This window comes from Petromyzon marinus, chromosome 16 (genome assembly GCF_048934315.1).
Source record: "Petromyzon marinus isolate PM22_M1 ecotype Great Lakes invasive population chromosome 16, UKy_Petmar_22M1.pri1.0, whole genome shotgun sequence".
In the NCBI taxonomy this organism is placed as follows: Eukaryota; Metazoa; Chordata; class Hyperoartia; order Petromyzontiformes; family Petromyzontidae; genus Petromyzon; species Petromyzon marinus.
In genome coordinates this window covers 15205933-15223067 of record NC_133682.1, presented here as the reverse complement: position 1 = coordinate 15223067, position 17135 = coordinate 15205933, and the positions used below count along the sequence as shown (strand labels likewise).

At 56.6% G+C, this 17135-nt stretch overlaps 2 protein-coding genes across 6 annotated transcripts in view; one reads left to right on the top strand and one right to left on the bottom strand.

Annotated features, from left to right (window-relative positions):
• Positions 1-195: 195 nt before the first annotated feature.
• On the bottom strand, positions 196-12235 carry SLC25A51 (solute carrier family 25 member 51). 2 transcript variants are annotated; one of them, XM_032955083.2, is made up of 3 exons: positions 11751-12235; positions 4997-5226; positions 196-2780 (listed from the first exon to the last, which is right to left on the bottom strand). In XM_032955083.2, exons 2-3 carry the CDS (start codon positions 5082-5084, stop codon positions 1804-1806), a joined length of 1065 nt encoding a protein of 354 aa, XP_032810974.1. In that variant the 5' UTR covers positions 5085-5226; positions 11751-12235; the 3' UTR covers positions 196-1803. The 2 variants fall into 2 exon arrangements, with proteins under 2 accessions (XP_032810974.1, XP_032810976.1); XM_032955085.2 differs by having other exon boundaries at positions 5154-5226; positions 11751-12229.
• A 1457-nt stretch (positions 12236-13692) lies between these two features.
• TBCK (TBC1 domain containing kinase) overlaps positions 13693-17135 on the top strand; it is a 53306-nt gene continuing 49863 nt past the window's right edge. Inside the window, exons 1-3 of one of the 4 annotated variants that reach the window (XM_032955088.2) lie at positions 13693-13821; positions 15176-15400; positions 16481-16553. In XM_032955088.2, coding sequence (XP_032810979.1) covers positions 13755-13821; positions 15176-15400; positions 16481-16553 — 365 coding nt within the window. In that variant the 5' untranslated portion in view covers positions 13693-13754. The other 3 variants (XM_032955089.2, XM_076067546.1, XM_076067545.1) reach the window with 3 other exon arrangements.

The window sequence follows — 17135 nt, the reverse complement described above, 5'->3', positions numbered from 1 at the left end:
TCGCCAGAATCGAAATGTGAACCTCTGCAACAAGCAGCAAACACGTGACCGCTGTGACTGGGTTACCGTCCCGGTGACAGCTTTGCGAAGGTAACAGCATAGCCCCGATGTATGAGTGTGTGTGACCGGCCTCGAGCCTTCCAACGAGGTCAGCACGAAGTGACCTACCACAGAGCTACCGACGTACACAAGTCATTTTGTCAGCGAGTGTGAATTTTAATAACGACGCACAACACAACCACCATCGACAAAAGCACTCGATACCTCGAGCGACATTTCATATCCACCTGGCAAACCCAGCAAGCACACGTCCAAGCAGCGCGCGCGGAAAGAGCGCGGGGACCGCCGCGGCAGCAAGACCAGCGCGCTCGTAAGTCGGTGCGTCAACACACAAAACACGTGCCACTTGGTGTTGACCGAATGCATATTTATGATTGACAAAAAACAACATTGAGTCCAGACGTTTTACGTTTCAGGACAACCGACAATGGCGGCGCGTGTTCGCAGAAGAACGTGCCGTGAAGTAGGTTGACGCCACAAACGGCAGGGTCCATTCCCAAGTAAACCTCTTACAGAGGTGAAGTATTCAACGGGAATTCACCGGAGCGATGCTGCAGAGCATTTCGTACGACAAGCACGTGCGTACAAGACACCGCTCCGTAACGTCGTACCCGCACGTCACAACAGCCGCACAACGGCGTCGTTACTCTTGGCAGCGTGTGACTGAAGAATTTGGCAAAAAGAGGCGACAGCTGTATCTCAATGGATCATTAAAAAAAAAACACGTTGAGCGACGAGAACATTTTGCAAAAGAGGGTCACAGCCATGTTCACGACTGCCGTGAGCAGGAAGGAGTCCTGCGCTAACAGCAAAAGCCACGAAACTGAGGCAAGTGTCAACACAAAGAAATGTAAACTGGCACCACCAACACGGTCACGTGACACGACAACATCGAGGCACTGTTCGTAGTGGCCTCGACAATAAGAACAAGAGGGATTGTTTTTTGATAGGGGACCCACCAGTGGCTGCTCTTCTCAGTGGGCATAAGGTGACAACTCGGTACCCTGGCCTGCGAATGGACATTCGCCTGCCCGTCGGGCTGCAGCTGTCTGCTGGTGCAAATTCACCAGATGAACCGGTGGGGCGGTTCTGAATTTACAAAAAGTTAACTCAGCTGACCACATTTTAAACAGAGCTGTGAGGATTCCAAATGCTGGAAGTATAAAATATAATCGCGTTGGCAAAATCCTTTTAGAAATGCGAGCCTCCCTGAACATCCCTCAATTGTTTGTGTTAAGGCATTTATTCTTGTCTTCACGACGTCGTGAAATGTTTAAACATTTTGCTCCAACAGAACAGCGGGAACGAGGTCCACGGCAAATACCATTTTTGTACTGTACTATGCTCCACCCATCTTTTCCCTCCGCCTTCACCAACCCGCGCCGCTTACCAGCAAGGTGAAGTATGGTCAAATAACCGCCAGAGCCCGCACGGTGTGTGGAGTCCCTCATCCGGTAGCGGGTTGACAAAACGGCTGTGCACTTAACGTCAGGCTTCCCTTTGCAAGTACTCCAGTACAGTACAATTCTTTACATTTTAGCGACATGTGATGTTGGTAGACCGGGTAAGTAGGACAGACCATCCGGTTGATTGAGCGCTTGTTGTGCCCCCTGCCTTCAAAACACCCCCAATGAGGGGGGGGGGGGGTATAGCCAACACGCAACCTCCCAGCCGTGGGAGGAGGGGGGAAAAAATCGCCCGACGCCGAACGGTTCAGGCCAAGTTGGGGTGGACGACGATCAGCTACAGAAACCTAAGCACCAACTCGTAGGTGGCGTTGATGATTCCCCAGGAGAGGATGGAGCGCTGGTAGTTGACGTGCACGCCGCGGAACAGGCGCGACACCCTGCGGTCACGCTCCTGCCACACGATGGCCAGGGCCTGCGCGAAGCCCAGGAAGTCTCCGCCGACGCGCGACTGCATGCGCACCTTCACGACGTTGAGCGGGTAGAAGAGCGTGCTGAGCAGCGCGCCCAGAAAACCGCCGCACGCAAAGTCGTTGGCGACATGCGAGGCGGGCGTGCGGGCCCGCGGCAGGGCCTCCTTGATGGGGCCGCGCAGGCCGAAGAAGATGGCGTTGCTGGGACCGTTGCGGAGCAGGATGGGCACGAGTCCGCGGTAATACTCGCGAACGCCGTGGGCCCGCAGCGCGCGGAACGCGTGCGCCGTGTTGCGGAACGTCGCCTGGTGGCGCGCGTCCTGCAGCAGCGTCTGCACGCGCTCGAACGGCGCCAGCGCCGCCTCGGCCGAGCCGGCCAGCACGGCGGCCAGGGCCCGCGGCAGCGCCTCGGGCACGCCGCTCGGGCGCGAGCCGAGGAGCGCCGCCGAGAAGTCTTCGTAGAGGCCGAACATGAGCGCCAGCGTCGTGGTCTTCTGCGCGAGCGGCGGGAGCAGGCCGCGGTAGAGGCGGCGGACGCCTTCCGCGCGCAGCTGCCGCAGGGCGTCGCGCGCCAGCGAGCCGTGCAGCTGCTGGCGGAACATGAGCTTGTTGACGGGGAAGGTGACGATGATGTTGAGGAAGGCCGCGGCGTAGCCCGCGACGTAGTACTTGCTCGAGTCGGCGCGCGCCGAGTGGTGAGGGAACTCGGGGTGAGGAAGGACGGCCCGGCCCTTCCCCGCTTCCCTCACCTCGGGCTCCACCAAGTGTCTCATGCTGTCAGGGGAGCCACGTCGCCTGCCGCTCCATCTCCGCGTCTCAAACGCACGTCCGCCCCCACCACCTGCAGGGGGCGCAATTCGCAAACGTGCTGACAGCCGTCACCCAAGTATTCTCACAAACCCGTCCTCCTTATTAAAATACAAATACACTCCGCTCAAGCGTACGTCGTCGGTCAACTCCCCGAAGCCAACGTTAATATTGGCACCCAGATTAGAAGTCCTTCTTCCCAAAAGGTTGCAGATTGTTTTTTTTTACAAACACAGCATTTGATAAAGCATTTGTATACAACTGATATTGTTCAAGAAATAAATTATAAATCGAACTTGTTTTTTTCATACATCCAGGATAGCCACATGGAGTCTCAAGACTTTCTTGGAAGGGTCCTTGCATTGACATTTCTGGCCAATTCTATTCATGAATGCGTCTCGAGGGAGGACACCAGAGTACCCAGAAATCAAATAAACTCTGGGTAAACAAACGACGCTCTGCACAGACAGATATTCAAATGTCCATTGCTGTACGGTCTTCTTCTGCCTTCATCACAGTCAATGTCTGCAGCATCTGGTGCTGAAGCATAGTCTCTCGTCTTCGCACAAACCAGGTAAAACAAACCCTGCTTAGGGCACATTCAGGTAATTTACAATCCACACCACATAATTATAGTCACAGTCGGCAGCGGGTTTTATAAAAAAACGTGTTGTGTGACGTCACAGTTGCAATCGTCACAAAGTTTAGAGGTTGCGTGGTGCACAAGCAACGAAGTCTATGAGCAGCCTGCAGCAGGTGCTGCTCGTGACTGTACAATGTGACTGTATAATGTGACTGTACAATGTGACTGTATGTGACTGTACGTGACTGTACAATGTGACTATACAATGTGACTGTATAATGTGACTATACAATGTGACTGTATAATGTGACTGTACGTGACTGTACAATGTGACTGTACAATGTGACTATACAATGTGACTGTACAATGTGACTGTACAATGTGACTGTACAATGTGACTGTATAATGTGACTGTACAATGTGACTATACAATGTGACTGTACAATGTGACTATACAATGTGACTGTATGTGACTATACAATGTGACTATACAATGTGACTGTACAATGTGACTGTACAATGTGACTGTACAATGTGACTGTACAATGTGACTATACAATGTGACCATACAATGTGACCATACAATGTGACTGTACAATGTGACTGTACAATGTGACTATATAATGTGACTGTATAATGTGACTATACAATGTGACTGTACAATGTGACTGTACAATGTGACTATACAATGTGACTGTACAATGTGACTATACAATGTGACTATACAATGTGACTATACAATGTGACTATACAATGTGACTGTATGTGATTGTACAATGTGACTGTACAATGTGACTGTACAATGTGAGTGTACAATGTGACTATACAATGTGACTATACAATGTGACTATACAATGTGACCGTACAATGTGACTGTACAATGTGACTATACAATGTGACTGTACAATGTGACTATATAATGTGACTGTACAATGTGACTATACAATGTGACTGTACAATGTGACTGTACAATGTGACTATACAATGTGACTATACAATGTGACTATACAATGTGACTATACAGTGTGACTGTACAATGTGACTATACAGTGTGGCTGTATAATGTGACTGTACAATGTGACTATACAATGTGACTATACAGTGTGACTGTATGTGATTGTACAATGTGACTGTATAATGTGACTGTATAATGTGACTATACAATGTGACTATACAATGTGACTGTACAATGTGACTGTACAATGTGACTGTATAACGTGACTATACAATGTGAATGACCGCAACTAACGCTAAAGACCGACATTTACTTTTTAAACAAACACCCGTTACGTCAAGCATCCAGCAGCAAACAGCACTTTCAAACATGTAGTCGATGAGAGTCTAACACGAGTTTAAGTTGAGCAAGGTTATAAGAGCTTCGGAAAGAGACGGTGGTGGGAATTCCGAAGTGGAGCAGTGCGAGGAAAGAAGCACAAATTGTTGTGACTTGCAGTGTGGTGAGTGGGTGGGTGAGTGTGGCACAGGGGGAGACAAAGGCGGCCAGGCGTGGTCTTCCTGGCCACCCACCCCCTCGTGTGCCACAGTCCTGGTCTTCATAGTCGCTGTTGCTCATTCACTAATAACAGCACTTGCGCATCCAGCACTGTATGGGCTATCCAGGAGTGACTGAGTTGGTGGTGAGTGAATAATGAGCGTGCTGTGGGGACCTGCTGTGCGGTGGTGGAACGGTACGGGTGAGACGGAACAGTCAGTCCGGTAGGCCGAGTAGTCCTGAACATGGCTGGAGGGAGCCATGAGCGACGGTCACGGTAACCACGGCAGCAGCGACGACTCCGCACGTGCATCTCGCCTATGCGTACTCACACCAATGAGGCCGGTACCGGGTCTCTGCTGGCGGCTCTTCAGCAGCGCCTAAGCGATGCCGGTGCCCGGCAGCCTGCGGAGAAGGAACCGCACGCACAGGGCTTCGCGCGAGACCACAAAAGCAGCAGCATTGCACAAGCCCACCCTCTGCGGCTTGTTTACGTAACTCAAATGAGACGTGGCCTGGGGTTTACATCGCTAAGCAAAAGGCGCACAGTCTATTTCTTAGCGATAGCAAGCGACAGATACGGTCAGCGGACATGGCCCAGTGGTAGCAGGTTCACCGCTTAGTGCGCGAGTTCACGGTTCGACACTGGCGGCCACCCTGGTTAATACCGTGTCCGCTTGCACAGTGGGACGTAAAAAAAAATTCCCTGACATTTTAAACGAGAAGGCCATTGCGTGCCAGTGTCAGGGGTCCACATTTTCCAAGTAAAAAAAGCTACCCGTAGGTTACTCAATTGGGATTACACAAGGCAATCACCCCCCTTCCCCCCCCCACCTACTAGCAGACATGACTCATTGGTTTTTTCGGTAAAGTCACGTATGTAGAAATACAATAAAATTATATTAAAACAAAAAACAATCACGTTTCGATCACAACGCAAGCGATCTTCATCAGGTGTCAAGAACAAATCACGGAGGCAAATACAACAAAAAGATGAGAGATGAGAATTCAACAAACCTGAAAAAACATTGTGAAGCACATCCAGTCAGGCCGACAACACAGTTAGACACTTCCTAGACACTTCCGCCAGGAAGTGTCTGTGTTGTTGGCCTGACTGGATGTGCTTCACATGTTTTTTCAGGTTTGTTGAATTCTCGTCTCTCATCTTTTTGTTGTATTTACCTCCGTGATTTGTTCTTGACACCTGATGAAGATCGCTTGCGTTGTGATCGAAACGTCGTGATTGTTTTTTGTTTTAATATAATTTTATTGTATTTCTACCTACGTGACTTTACCGAAAAAAACAATGAGTAATTTTATGCAGTCACGAAAGCTTTAATACTTTATTTAGCAGACATATGCTCATTTGCAGGTCAGTTGCCATTGTGCCCACAGGGACAGCTGCCGTTGGGAGATGCCCTTTCAAATTGGTTGAGATGACATTTTGATGTAAAGGTGCTCAGATAAGCGCTGGCGTAAAAAAAGTGTTGTTACATCAAATACAAATCATTATCCCAGTCGAAATTACAATGCGATTTGTGGTCCACCTACCGGCCACCATTTGTACGTAAACCTGCGCAAAGTTCTTAGACACAGCTAAGATTTACAGTGCATGATGTACGTCTGGTATTTTCGAAGATCACTACAGTGCCTTTACAGTATGTGGTCCCCACGGTATATACCAGGAATTTGGCTTAAAACGCACGCTCCAGAACTTCCACCAAGTTCCCAGGAGCGATGGTAGGATGTTCTCATCCAACCTCCGTTCTATCCTCCACCCCTGCTGTGGATCTGTGGAGATCCACGGATATCCGCAGCTGTACCAGCGCGTCTTGATGTATTTTTCAAGCATTCACAGAGGGATGACGTCGATCTGTGCGATGAGTTGCCAAGTGCTGAAAAAAACTCGCCAAATGTAAAAGGTTATTGTTGAATGTCGGCTCAAATATGCACTCTTGGAATGAGCCTGCAGTTATCTTACCATGCCCGTGTGAGTGCAGTTGTTAAAACGCTGATTTGTAGCTGTAACGGGGGCGATGTAATTGAAGTGTAGACTTTTCACAACCATCATAAGCTGCAAATTACAGGACCGTCCATAAGTTGTGTCCTTGCCGCGAAGTCCACTGGTGAGACGGTGCCTCCCAGTGATGCAACCCAGAGTCCGTAACACCCCAGTTGCAGGGCACTGGGGTGTCATGTAGGAGACAGTGCAGAAAGTAGCTTTCTGACCTGTACACATTTGATCTCCCTTGTTATGCACGGGTTTCCTCCAGGAACTCTGAAAAACTCTCAAGAGGTTGACCAACAATCGAAGGCATGATAATGTCTTCAGACTCAGTGAAGGTTTCTGGTTTGAGGTTAAATCTTCCAAACCATCCCAATGTCTCCTCGCTGCCACGAAATCCCATCACCTGTAGCGGGAGTAACTTAATACAAACGCCGGGCAGGCAGCGTTAATAAGTGACACCCACCCACGTAGCAGCGAAATGTCATCTCAAGTAACCACATTAATCTGATTGGCACAACAATCTCATCCGACCTGTCACGGAACGGCTGCGTTACTAATCGGGCTGAGAAGGCGTCGGAAAAGATTGGCTTTCTGCTCCGTGCCAAATACAATTTAGCTCCGAATAATCATCACCGCTGCTGCTCTACACAATCTGCCGAGGTTGGATTCCTGCTGCTGTGGTATCTGGGGTGGAGCTCCCCAGTCCACCACTTGCCTCGGATATCATTCAGAGTGAATCAGTTCGTCTATAATTGGAGATCGGGTCCTCGTCCATTCACTCGCTCACTGCGTTCACTACTCAGTCGCAGCCGGGGCATCTCTGTATCACTCTGCTATCGTTACCGTGGCACGGCCATCTGCTCCCGTGAGCTTCAATCCTCGACTCCTCCACTCATTTTGATCATCCCTCGGTCCACCACAGACGGGGTTTGTTCTCATTCAGCAACCAGCCCACGCCGCGGCTCGCCTCGCCGCCCATCGCTCTCCTTCTCCCCCTTGCACCGCCGCTTCACTCGCGAATTCGCTCCCGCCGTTTCATTTTCCCCGAGTCCTTTACAATGACCTTGCTCAATAAAAGAAACCGATCGTGTTTTGCCTCTAATCTGTGGCGTTTATTACGCTTGCCTGTTGCTCGCCGCTCGAAGTTTGGGGGCATTTTGGCCTGTGCCCAGCAACGATTTAAAAAAAGAAATATGTTGTTCCTTGCCTGAACAATCTGCACTGTACAGCAACAGCTGTAGGGTCGGCAGGAGCAGCAGTGCCGAGGGTCGGAGTCACAACCTCCACCACCACCACAACCTCCACCTCCACCACCACAACCTCCACCACCACATCCACCACCACCACCTCCACCACCACCACCACCTCCACCACCACCACCTCCACCACCTCCACAACCACCACCTCCACCACCACCACCTCCACCACCACCTCCACCACCTCCACCACCACCACCTCCACCACCTCCACCACCACCACCTCCACCACAACCTCCACCACCACCTCCACCACCACCACCTCCACGTGTTGCTGCGACTGGGGCCAGTTCAAGAGCTCAGGACCGAACGAACACCCCAGGACCTCAAGGACTCAACTCGCCGTGCCTCAGGGACCGGATCGGTGTCTCGGGCGGTCGACGCCTCAGTGTCTGTCTCGTTGTAGTTCAGTATTCGATTGTCTCCGTGTACACAGGCCTCAACACTTCTCAATCGTCCTCCTTTCTCCGCGTCTCACTATCACTGTCTACATGTCCCCCGTGTCTCGTCTCCATGTCCCCTGTGTCACACCGAATCTTCGCGTCATCCGTGTCTCCCCCGTGCCCCCCCCTCACCCGTGTCTCTGTTTCCCCCGTATCCCTCCGTGTCCTCGTGTCCCCCCATGTCTCCACCCCCCCCCATGTCTCCCCCCCCCATGTCTCCCCCCCCCCATGTCTCCCCCCCCCATGTCTCCCCCCCCCCATGTCTCTCTCCCCCCCCCATGTCTCTCTCCCCCCCCCATGTCTGCCGCCCCCCATGTCTCTCTCCCCCCCCCCATGTCTCCCCCCCCATGTCTCCCCCCCCATGTCTCCCCCCCCATGTCTCCCCCCCCCCCCATGTCTCTCTCCCCCCCCCATGTCTCTCTCCCCCCCCCATGTCTCTCTCCCCCCCCCCATGTCCCCCCCCCCATGTCTCTCTCCCCCCCCCATGTCTCTCTCCCCCCCCCATGTCTCTCTCCCCCCCCCATGTCTGCCGCCCCCCATGTCTCTCTCCCCCCCCCCCATGTCTCCCCCCCCATGTCTCCCCCCCCATGTCTCCCCCCCCATGTCTCCCCCCCCCCCCATGTCTCTCTCCCCCCCCCATGTCTCTCTCCCCCCCCCATGTCCCCCCCCCCATGTCTCTCTCCCCCCCCCATGTCTCTCTCCCCCCCCATGTCTCTCTCCCCCCCCCATGTCTCCCCCCCCATGTCTCCCCCCCCCCATGTCTCTCTCCCCCCCCCATGTCTCTCTCCCCCCCCCATGTCTGCCGCCCCCCATGTCTCTCTCCCCCCCCCCATGTCTCCCCCCCCATGTCTCCCCCCCCATGTCTCCCCCCCCCCCCATGTCTCTCTCCCCCCCCCATGTCTCTCTCCCCCCCCCATGTCTCTCTCCCCCCCCCCATGTCCCCCCCCCATGTCTCTCTCCCCCCCCCATGTCTCTCTCCCCCCCCCATGTCTCTCTCCCCCCCCCATGTCTGCCGCCCCCCATGTCTCTCTCCCCCCCCCCCATGTCTCCCCCCCCATGTCTCCCCCCCCATGTCTCCCCCCCCCCCCATGTCTCTCTCCCCCCCCCATGTCTCTCTCCCCCCCCCATGTCCCCCCCCCCATGTCTCTCTCCCCCCCCCATGTCTCTCTCCCCCCCCATGTCTCTCTCCCCCCCCCATGTCTCCCCCCCCATGTCTCCCCCCCCCCATGTCTCTCTCCCCCCCCCATGTCTCTCTCCCCCCCCCATGTCTGCCGCCCCCCATGTCTCTCTCCCCCCCCCCCCATGTCTCCCCCCCCATGTCTCCCCCCCCATGTCTCCCCCCCCCCCCATGTCTCTCTCCCCCCCCCATGTCTCTCTCCCCCCCCCATGTCTCTCTCCCCCCCCCCATGTCCCCCCCCCCATGTCTCTCTCCCCCCCCCATGTCTCTCTCCCCCCCCCATGTCTCTCTCCCCCCCCCATGTCTGCCGCCCCCCATGTCTCTCTCCCCCCCCCCCATGTCTCCCCCCCCATGTCTCCCCCCCCATGTCTCCCCCCCCATGTCTCCCCCCCCCCCCATGTCTCTCTCCCCCCCCCATGTCTCTCTCCCCCCCCCATGTCCCCCCCCCCATGTCTCTCTCCCCCCCCCATGTCTCTCTCCCCCCCCATGTCTCTCTCCCCCCCCCATGTCTCCCCCCCCATGTCTCCCCCCCCCCATGTCTCTCTCCCCCCCCCCATGTCCCCCCCCCCATGTCTCTCTCCCCCCCCCATGTCTCTCTCCCCCCCCCATGTCTCTCTCCCCCCCCCATGTCTGCCGCCCCCCATGTCTCTCTCCCCCCCCCCCATGTCTCCCCCCCCATGTCTCCCCCCCCATGTCTCCCCCCCCATGTCTCCCCCCCCCCCCATGTCTCTCTCCCCCCCCCATGTCTCTCTCCCCCCCCCATGTCCCCCCCCCCATGTCTCTCTCCCCCCCCCATGTCTCTCTCCCCCCCCATGTCTCTCTCCCCCCCCCATGTCTCTCTCCCCCCCCCATGTCTCTCTCCCCCCCCCATGTCTGCCGCCCCCCATGTCTCTCTCCCCCCCCCCCCATGTCTCCCCCCCCATGTCTCCCCCCCCATGTCTCCCCCCCCATGTCTCCCCCCCCCCCCATGTCTCTCTCCCCCCCCCATGTCTCTCTCCCCCCCCCATGTCCCCCCCCCCATGTCTCTCTCCCCCCCCCATGTCTCTCTCCCCCCCCATGTCTCTCTCCCCCCCCCATGTCTCCCCCCCCATGTCTCCCCCCCCCCATGTCTCTCTCCCCCCCCCATGTCTCTCTCCCCCCCCCATGTCTGCCGCCCCCCATGTCTCTCTCCCCCCCCCCCCCATGTCTCCCCCCCCATGTCTCCCCCCCCATGTCTCCCCCCCCCCCCATGTCTCTCTCCCCCCCCCATGTCTCTCTCCCCCCCCCATGTCTCTCTCCCCCCCCCCATGTCCCCCCCCCCATGTCTCTCTCCCCCCCCCATGTCTCTCTCCCCCCCCCATGTCTCTCTCCCCCCCCCATGTCTGCCGCCCCCCATGTCTCTCTCCCCCCCCCCCATGTCTCCCCCCCCATGTCTCCCCCCCCATGTCTCCCCCCCCATGTCTCCCCCCCCCCCCATGTCTCTCTCCCCCCCCCCATGTCTCTCTCCCCCCCCCATGTCCCCCCCCCCATGTCTCTCTCCCCCCCCCATGTCTCTCTCCCCCCCCATGTCTCTCTCCCCCCCCCATGTCTCCCCCCCCATGTCTCCCCCCCCCCCATGTCTCTCTCCCCCCCCCCATGTCCCCCCCCCCATGTCTCTCTCCCCCCCCCATGTCTCTCTCCCCCCCCCATGTCTCTCTCCCCCCCCCATGTCTGCCGCCCCCCATGTCTCTCTCCCCCCCCCCATGTCTCCCCCCCCATGTCTCCCCCCCCATGTCTCCCCCCCCATGTCTCCCCCCCCCCCATGTCTCTCTCCCCCCCCCATGTCTCTCTCCCCCCCCCATGTCCCCCCCCCCATGTCTCTCTCCCCCCCCCATGTCTCTCTCCCCCCCCCATGTCCCCCCCCCCATGTCTCTTTCCCCCCCCCATGTCTCTCTCCCCCCCCATGTCTCTCTCCCCCCCCCATGTCTCCCCCCCCATGTCTCCCCCCCCCCATGTCTCCCCCCCCCATGTCTCTCTCCCCCCCCCCCATGTCTCCCCCCACGAGTCGCCCGCTCCCGCCGCGTCACCTGCACGTCGCCATGGCAGAGCCGCGAGGCCGGGGGCGCAGAACGAAGAGTCGAGGCGGAGCAGTCGGTGGTGAGGAGACGAAGGGGTCAGGGGTGAGGAGACGAGGAGACGAGGGGGTGAGGAGACGAGGGGGTGAGGAGGTGAGGGGACGAGCTGCGAGCCGCCCTCACGCGGCCTCCGCGCGACGTCGGAGGTGAGCGCCGGAAGTGATCCCCCGGAAGTGATCCCCCCTGCCCCACCGCCGGGGTCACGGCGTGCGGAGCCGGCGGCCACCTTGCTTGGGGGCAGGGAGAACCCCTCCCCAAAGGGGTTCTCGTCACCCGTGGGGACCCCCTCCCCAAAGGGGTTCTCGTCACCCGTGGGGACCCCCTCCCCAAAGGGGTTCTCGTCACCCGTGGGGACCCCCTCCCTCTACAGGGAGAAACCCCCAACAATGACGGCCGAGGGGACCCCCTCACACACAAGCACACCACTCCCACCTCCTTCCCTGACTTTACCAGTCATTGCAATGGGGTTTTTTAAAATATATGCTGTAAATCCGCAAATTTTCTAAATTTGTTTCATTATCATCGCACTGAAAATAATAACATGTTTGAACGTTGCTGCGTTTTTAAGGTATTTATGCAACACCTGCGTCGACATTTAATGCATTTAGCTAAAAAAGTTGATCATTCATACCCCACCCCCATCCCTCCACCACCATCCCTGTCCCCCGCCACCCTCCGCTCCCCCCGTCCCCCCCCCGTCAACCCCCCAGCCCCCCCCCCGTCAACCCCCCCAGCCCCCCTCCCGTCAACCCCCCCAGCCCCCCCCCCGTCAACCCCCCCAGCCCCCCCCGTCAACCCCCCAGCCCCCCCCGTCAACCCCCCCAGTCCCCCCCCGTCAACCCCCCCAGCCCCCCCCGTCAACCCCCCCAGCCCCCCCCCGTCAACCCCCCCAGCCCCCCCCGTCAACCCCCCAGCCCCCCCCCGTCAACCCCCCAGCCCCCCCGTCAACCCCCCAGCCCCCCCTCCGTCAACCCCCCCAGTTTCCCCCCCGTCAACCCCCCAGCCTCCCCCCGTCAACCCCCAGCCCCCTCCCCGTCAACCCCCCAGCCCCCCCCCCGTCAACCCCCCAGCCCCCCCCCCCGTCAACCCCCCAGCCCCCCCGTCAACCCCCCCAGCCCCCCCCGTCAACCTCCCAGCCCCCCCCGTCAACCCCCCCAGCCCCCCTCCCGTCAACCCCCCCAGCCCCCTCCCGTCAACCCCCCCAGCCCCCCCCCGTCAACCCCCGTCAACCCCCCCAGCCCCCCTCCTGTCAACCCCCCCAGCCCCCCCCCCCCGTCAACCCCCCCAGCCCCCCCCGTCAACCCCCCAGCCCCCCCCGTCAACCCCCCCAGTCCCCCCCCGTCAACCCCCCCAGCCCCCCCCCCGTCAACCCCCCCAGCCCCCCCCCCCGTCAACCCCCCCAGCCCCCCCCGTCAACCCCCCAGCCCCCCCCCGTCAACCCCCCAGCCCCCCCGTCAACCCCCCAGCCCCCCCTCCGTCAACCCCCCCAGTTTCCCCCCCGTCAACCCCCCAGCCTCCCCCCGTCAACCCCCCAGCCCCCTCCCCGTCAACCCCCCAGCCCCCCCCCGTCAACCCCCCAGCCCCCCCCGTCAACCCCCCAGCCCCCCCGTCAACCCCCCCAGCCCCCCCCGTCAACCCCCCCAGCCCCCCTCCCGTCAACCCCCCCAGCCCCCTCCCGTCAACCCCCCCAGCCCCCCCCCCGTCAACCCCCCGTCAACCCCCGTCAACCCCCCCAGCCCCCCTCCTGTCAACCCCCCCAGCCCCCCCCCCGTCAACCAGTCCCCCCCCCGTCCCCCCGCAGCTCCCGCTTCCCCCCGCCCCCCCCCCCCAGGTCACGTGATACGCGCTCCCGGAATCCACGTGACACCGGCACGTGGGGGGGGGGGGGAAGGCAACGGCGGCACGCGGCGACCAATGGGAGCGCGGCATTGCTCGTGCGCGTGACGGCCCTGGCCAATGGGTGCGCGGCGCCCGGGAGCGCGATCCTGTGGGGATTGCGAGGCGGCTGGAGTGAGGCGAAACGGTGAGTGAGGGTGAGGGAGGGTGAAGGTGAGTGTGGTGAGGGTGAGTGAGGGTGAGTGTGTTGAGGGTGAAGGTGAGGGAGGGTGAGGGTGAAGGTGAGTGTGGTGAGGGTGAGGGAGGGTGAAGGTGAGTGTGGTGAGGGTGGTGAGGGTGAGGGAGGGTGAGGGTGAGTGTGGTGAGGGTGAAGGTGAGGGTGAGGGTGGGTGAGTGAGGGTGAGTGCGGTGAGGGTGTGTGTGAGGGTGGGTGAGGGTGGGGGAGTGTGAGGGTGGGTGTGAGGGTGAAGGTGAGGGAGGGTGAGGGTGAAGGTGAGGGAGGGTGAGGGTGAGTGTGGTGAGGGTGAAGGTGAGGGTGGGTCAGGGTGGGGGAGTGTGAGGGTGTGTGTGAGGGTGGGGGAGTGTGAGTGAGGGTGGGTGGGTGAGGGTGTGTGTGAGGGTGGGTGTGGATGTGGGTGGGTGTGGGTAAGGGTGAGGGAGGGTGGGGGAGGGTGAGAGGGTGAGTGTGAGGGTGGGTAAGGATGAGGGTGAGCGGTGAGGGTGGGTGGGTGAGTGAGGGTCAATGAGTTAAAGGGTGAGCGAGTGTGTGAGTGAGCGTATTGATGAGTGAGCTAGCGGGTGGTTGACCGAGTGAATGGGTGAATGAACACGAGAGAGAGTGGGGACCCAGAGAGAGAGATTGAGGACCCGACAGGTTGGTAATGATTGTGATTTTCCTCTCACAATGTACATTTATCAACGTGTGGCTTGTCACTGAATGTGGTTTATTTAGCAGCGCGAGTGTTTTGTTGAATGTGCGATTAGAAGGCCTGGTTAATGTGGTTGTTACAGCAATTTCTCCACCAGTGTTATTAAAAAAAACCCGCAAAATCGTCAGTAAATATCAACAGAAGGTCTACTTCGCAACACAAGTGGGCTCCCATATGGGCCACTCTGTGCTTGGTGGGATCAGTAAGCGGGCCAAGGTTGTTGTCACACCGCCGCTTCCGCTTGAGAGTGTGGAGAGAAAGTTGGTTCTGTAATGGCAAAGTCTTGGTGACTCCATCGCCACCTGTCGTGGTCTTGACACCAATTGATATGAACACTTGACTTTGAAGGTCCTTGTTTTGTATCCACAAGTTACATTGCATTATTAGGAAAACAGTAAACTGTTCATCGTTAAAATGTGTACTCGGTTTGTTACGTTTATTATGATAACAAAAGACGGATTTGTCGTTATCACCGTTATCATGAAACCATCCTGCAGGGCGGCCCATTGCCTTGTTGCAGCTTCTACTGTTGATGTGAACCCTTGTTTTGTGTGCCATGAGGTTGGCGAGAATGGGTGACATTGCGCCCCCACCACCTGATGTCTTGTTCAGGCCGATGTCAGCGAGGGTCTGCCGCTGGTGAGATGTTTCCCCTGGGGACTGCTCAGCTTGGGGCCTCCACCTTCTTCGCTTCACCCCTTCCCAACGACGTGTGTGGGAGCAACGGGCTGCCTCTCACCCCCAACTCCATCAAGATTCTGGGTCGCTTCCAAGTGTTGAAGACGATCACGCATCCCCGACTCTGTCAGTATGTGGACATTGCCCGGGGCAAGCACGGTATGTGGTGTGTTAACACGTGTGATTCTGCTCGTCAGATGTTCACATTAACGTCAAGTCTGTATATAGAAAAAAGGAAAGCACGTTCCCATTGACAACCACATTACAACATCATCACCACCACATTGTAGCACAACCCAGAATAAGGGTCTCGGGTTGATCACAGGGATAAAGGTTTCTTCCCCTGTGTGAATGTGTGCCCTGATGAAACAACGAGTGGAGCAGTTAGTGCGCTGCACTACAAACCAGGCGACTCAAGGTCGATTTATGCTTACGGGCCAAGACCAGTAATTAATATCTGAACTGGTCCTGGGCATCTCCTGGGTTGACTCGGCCTTAAATTAGTACCTGGGAGACTAATGCAGCTGAGCTTGGTGCTGGCCACCCGCTCCCTTGTGTACTGTGCCAGCCTTGATAGATGCTCGCTAACAGTGATAGCCCCAAATACTAAATACTAGCGGGAAGTACCCGGCGTTGCCCGGGCCAAAAAGACACACACACACACATCGACTTACACACACACAGACATCGACCCACGCACACAAACACATCGAGCCACACACACACATCGACTCACACACATACATAGACTCGCACACACATCGACCTACACGCACACACATATGGACTTACACACACATTGACTAACACACACACACATGGACTTACACACACAGACATCAACTTACACACACACATTGGAACTTTTAGAGCAGGTTGGCAGCAAATGGGTAACTTTGGCACAAAACAAAGAACACCATCAGGGTGGTATCTTGTGGAGCCAGGGCCTGTCGTTGGGCATTTCCTTCGGTGAAGTAGATGCATTGACCATTTTGGAGTTGAACGGTCAAATGGATGACTGCCCTCTTGTGTACTGTGCCGGCCTTGATAGATGCTCACTAACAGCGCTAGCCTCAACAGGCTGTTACAGGCTCCTCTCGGAATCTTTGTTTATTTTTCTTTGTCTTTTATGAAATATAAGTGGTATTTTTAAGGCAACTAAAATGTGCTGAAAAGGTCTCGCATTTAATAGTGAAACTTCATATGGAGCTGAGCCCATGTGCTGCCTCTTGTTTCCAGAACGCCTGATGGTTGTGTTGGAGCATCATGAAGACAGTGTGGAAAGAATCCTGAGTGAAGGTGTGAGGCTCAGGTGAGGCTTCCAATGGGGTCGCACGCTTTGGCCTTTTCAAAACACCTACATACGTCCCATTCGACATACATCCCATTCAACTTCCTTTGGAATGGTTAATGTTGATGTCAAAGAACGTTTCCGTAAAGCAACTAAAACATTGGACTTTACCAGCATCGTTGAGTTATTTTCGTGGCCACCACGTGATTGTGAGTCGCCGTATAATATACGTTAGAATCACGCTGAGGATCGCCTTGGTGATGTCACTGCAGTGGTTTACTGAAGTGACTTGGCAGGAAAATCCACTATGGGTTGAGATACCACGGTATATATTGTGCGATAATAGGTCCACGATAATTGTTACATCTGTTTTTCACTTACGTCATAATTATTATTGGTTGAACTGTTGTTAAATATTTTATTTCCTGACAAGGATTGCTTTTAGCATTCTTATATTATCGCCTCCCCTCTAAAAAGAAAGATGTCCTTTTAATATTTCACAAATATAAACAGTTTAAAATATTGAAACACACTAGTTTAAAACTGTGTTTCTCAGCAATTGTCAGGCTGGGCTGTATAATTGACTCACGTTAGTTTAACAGA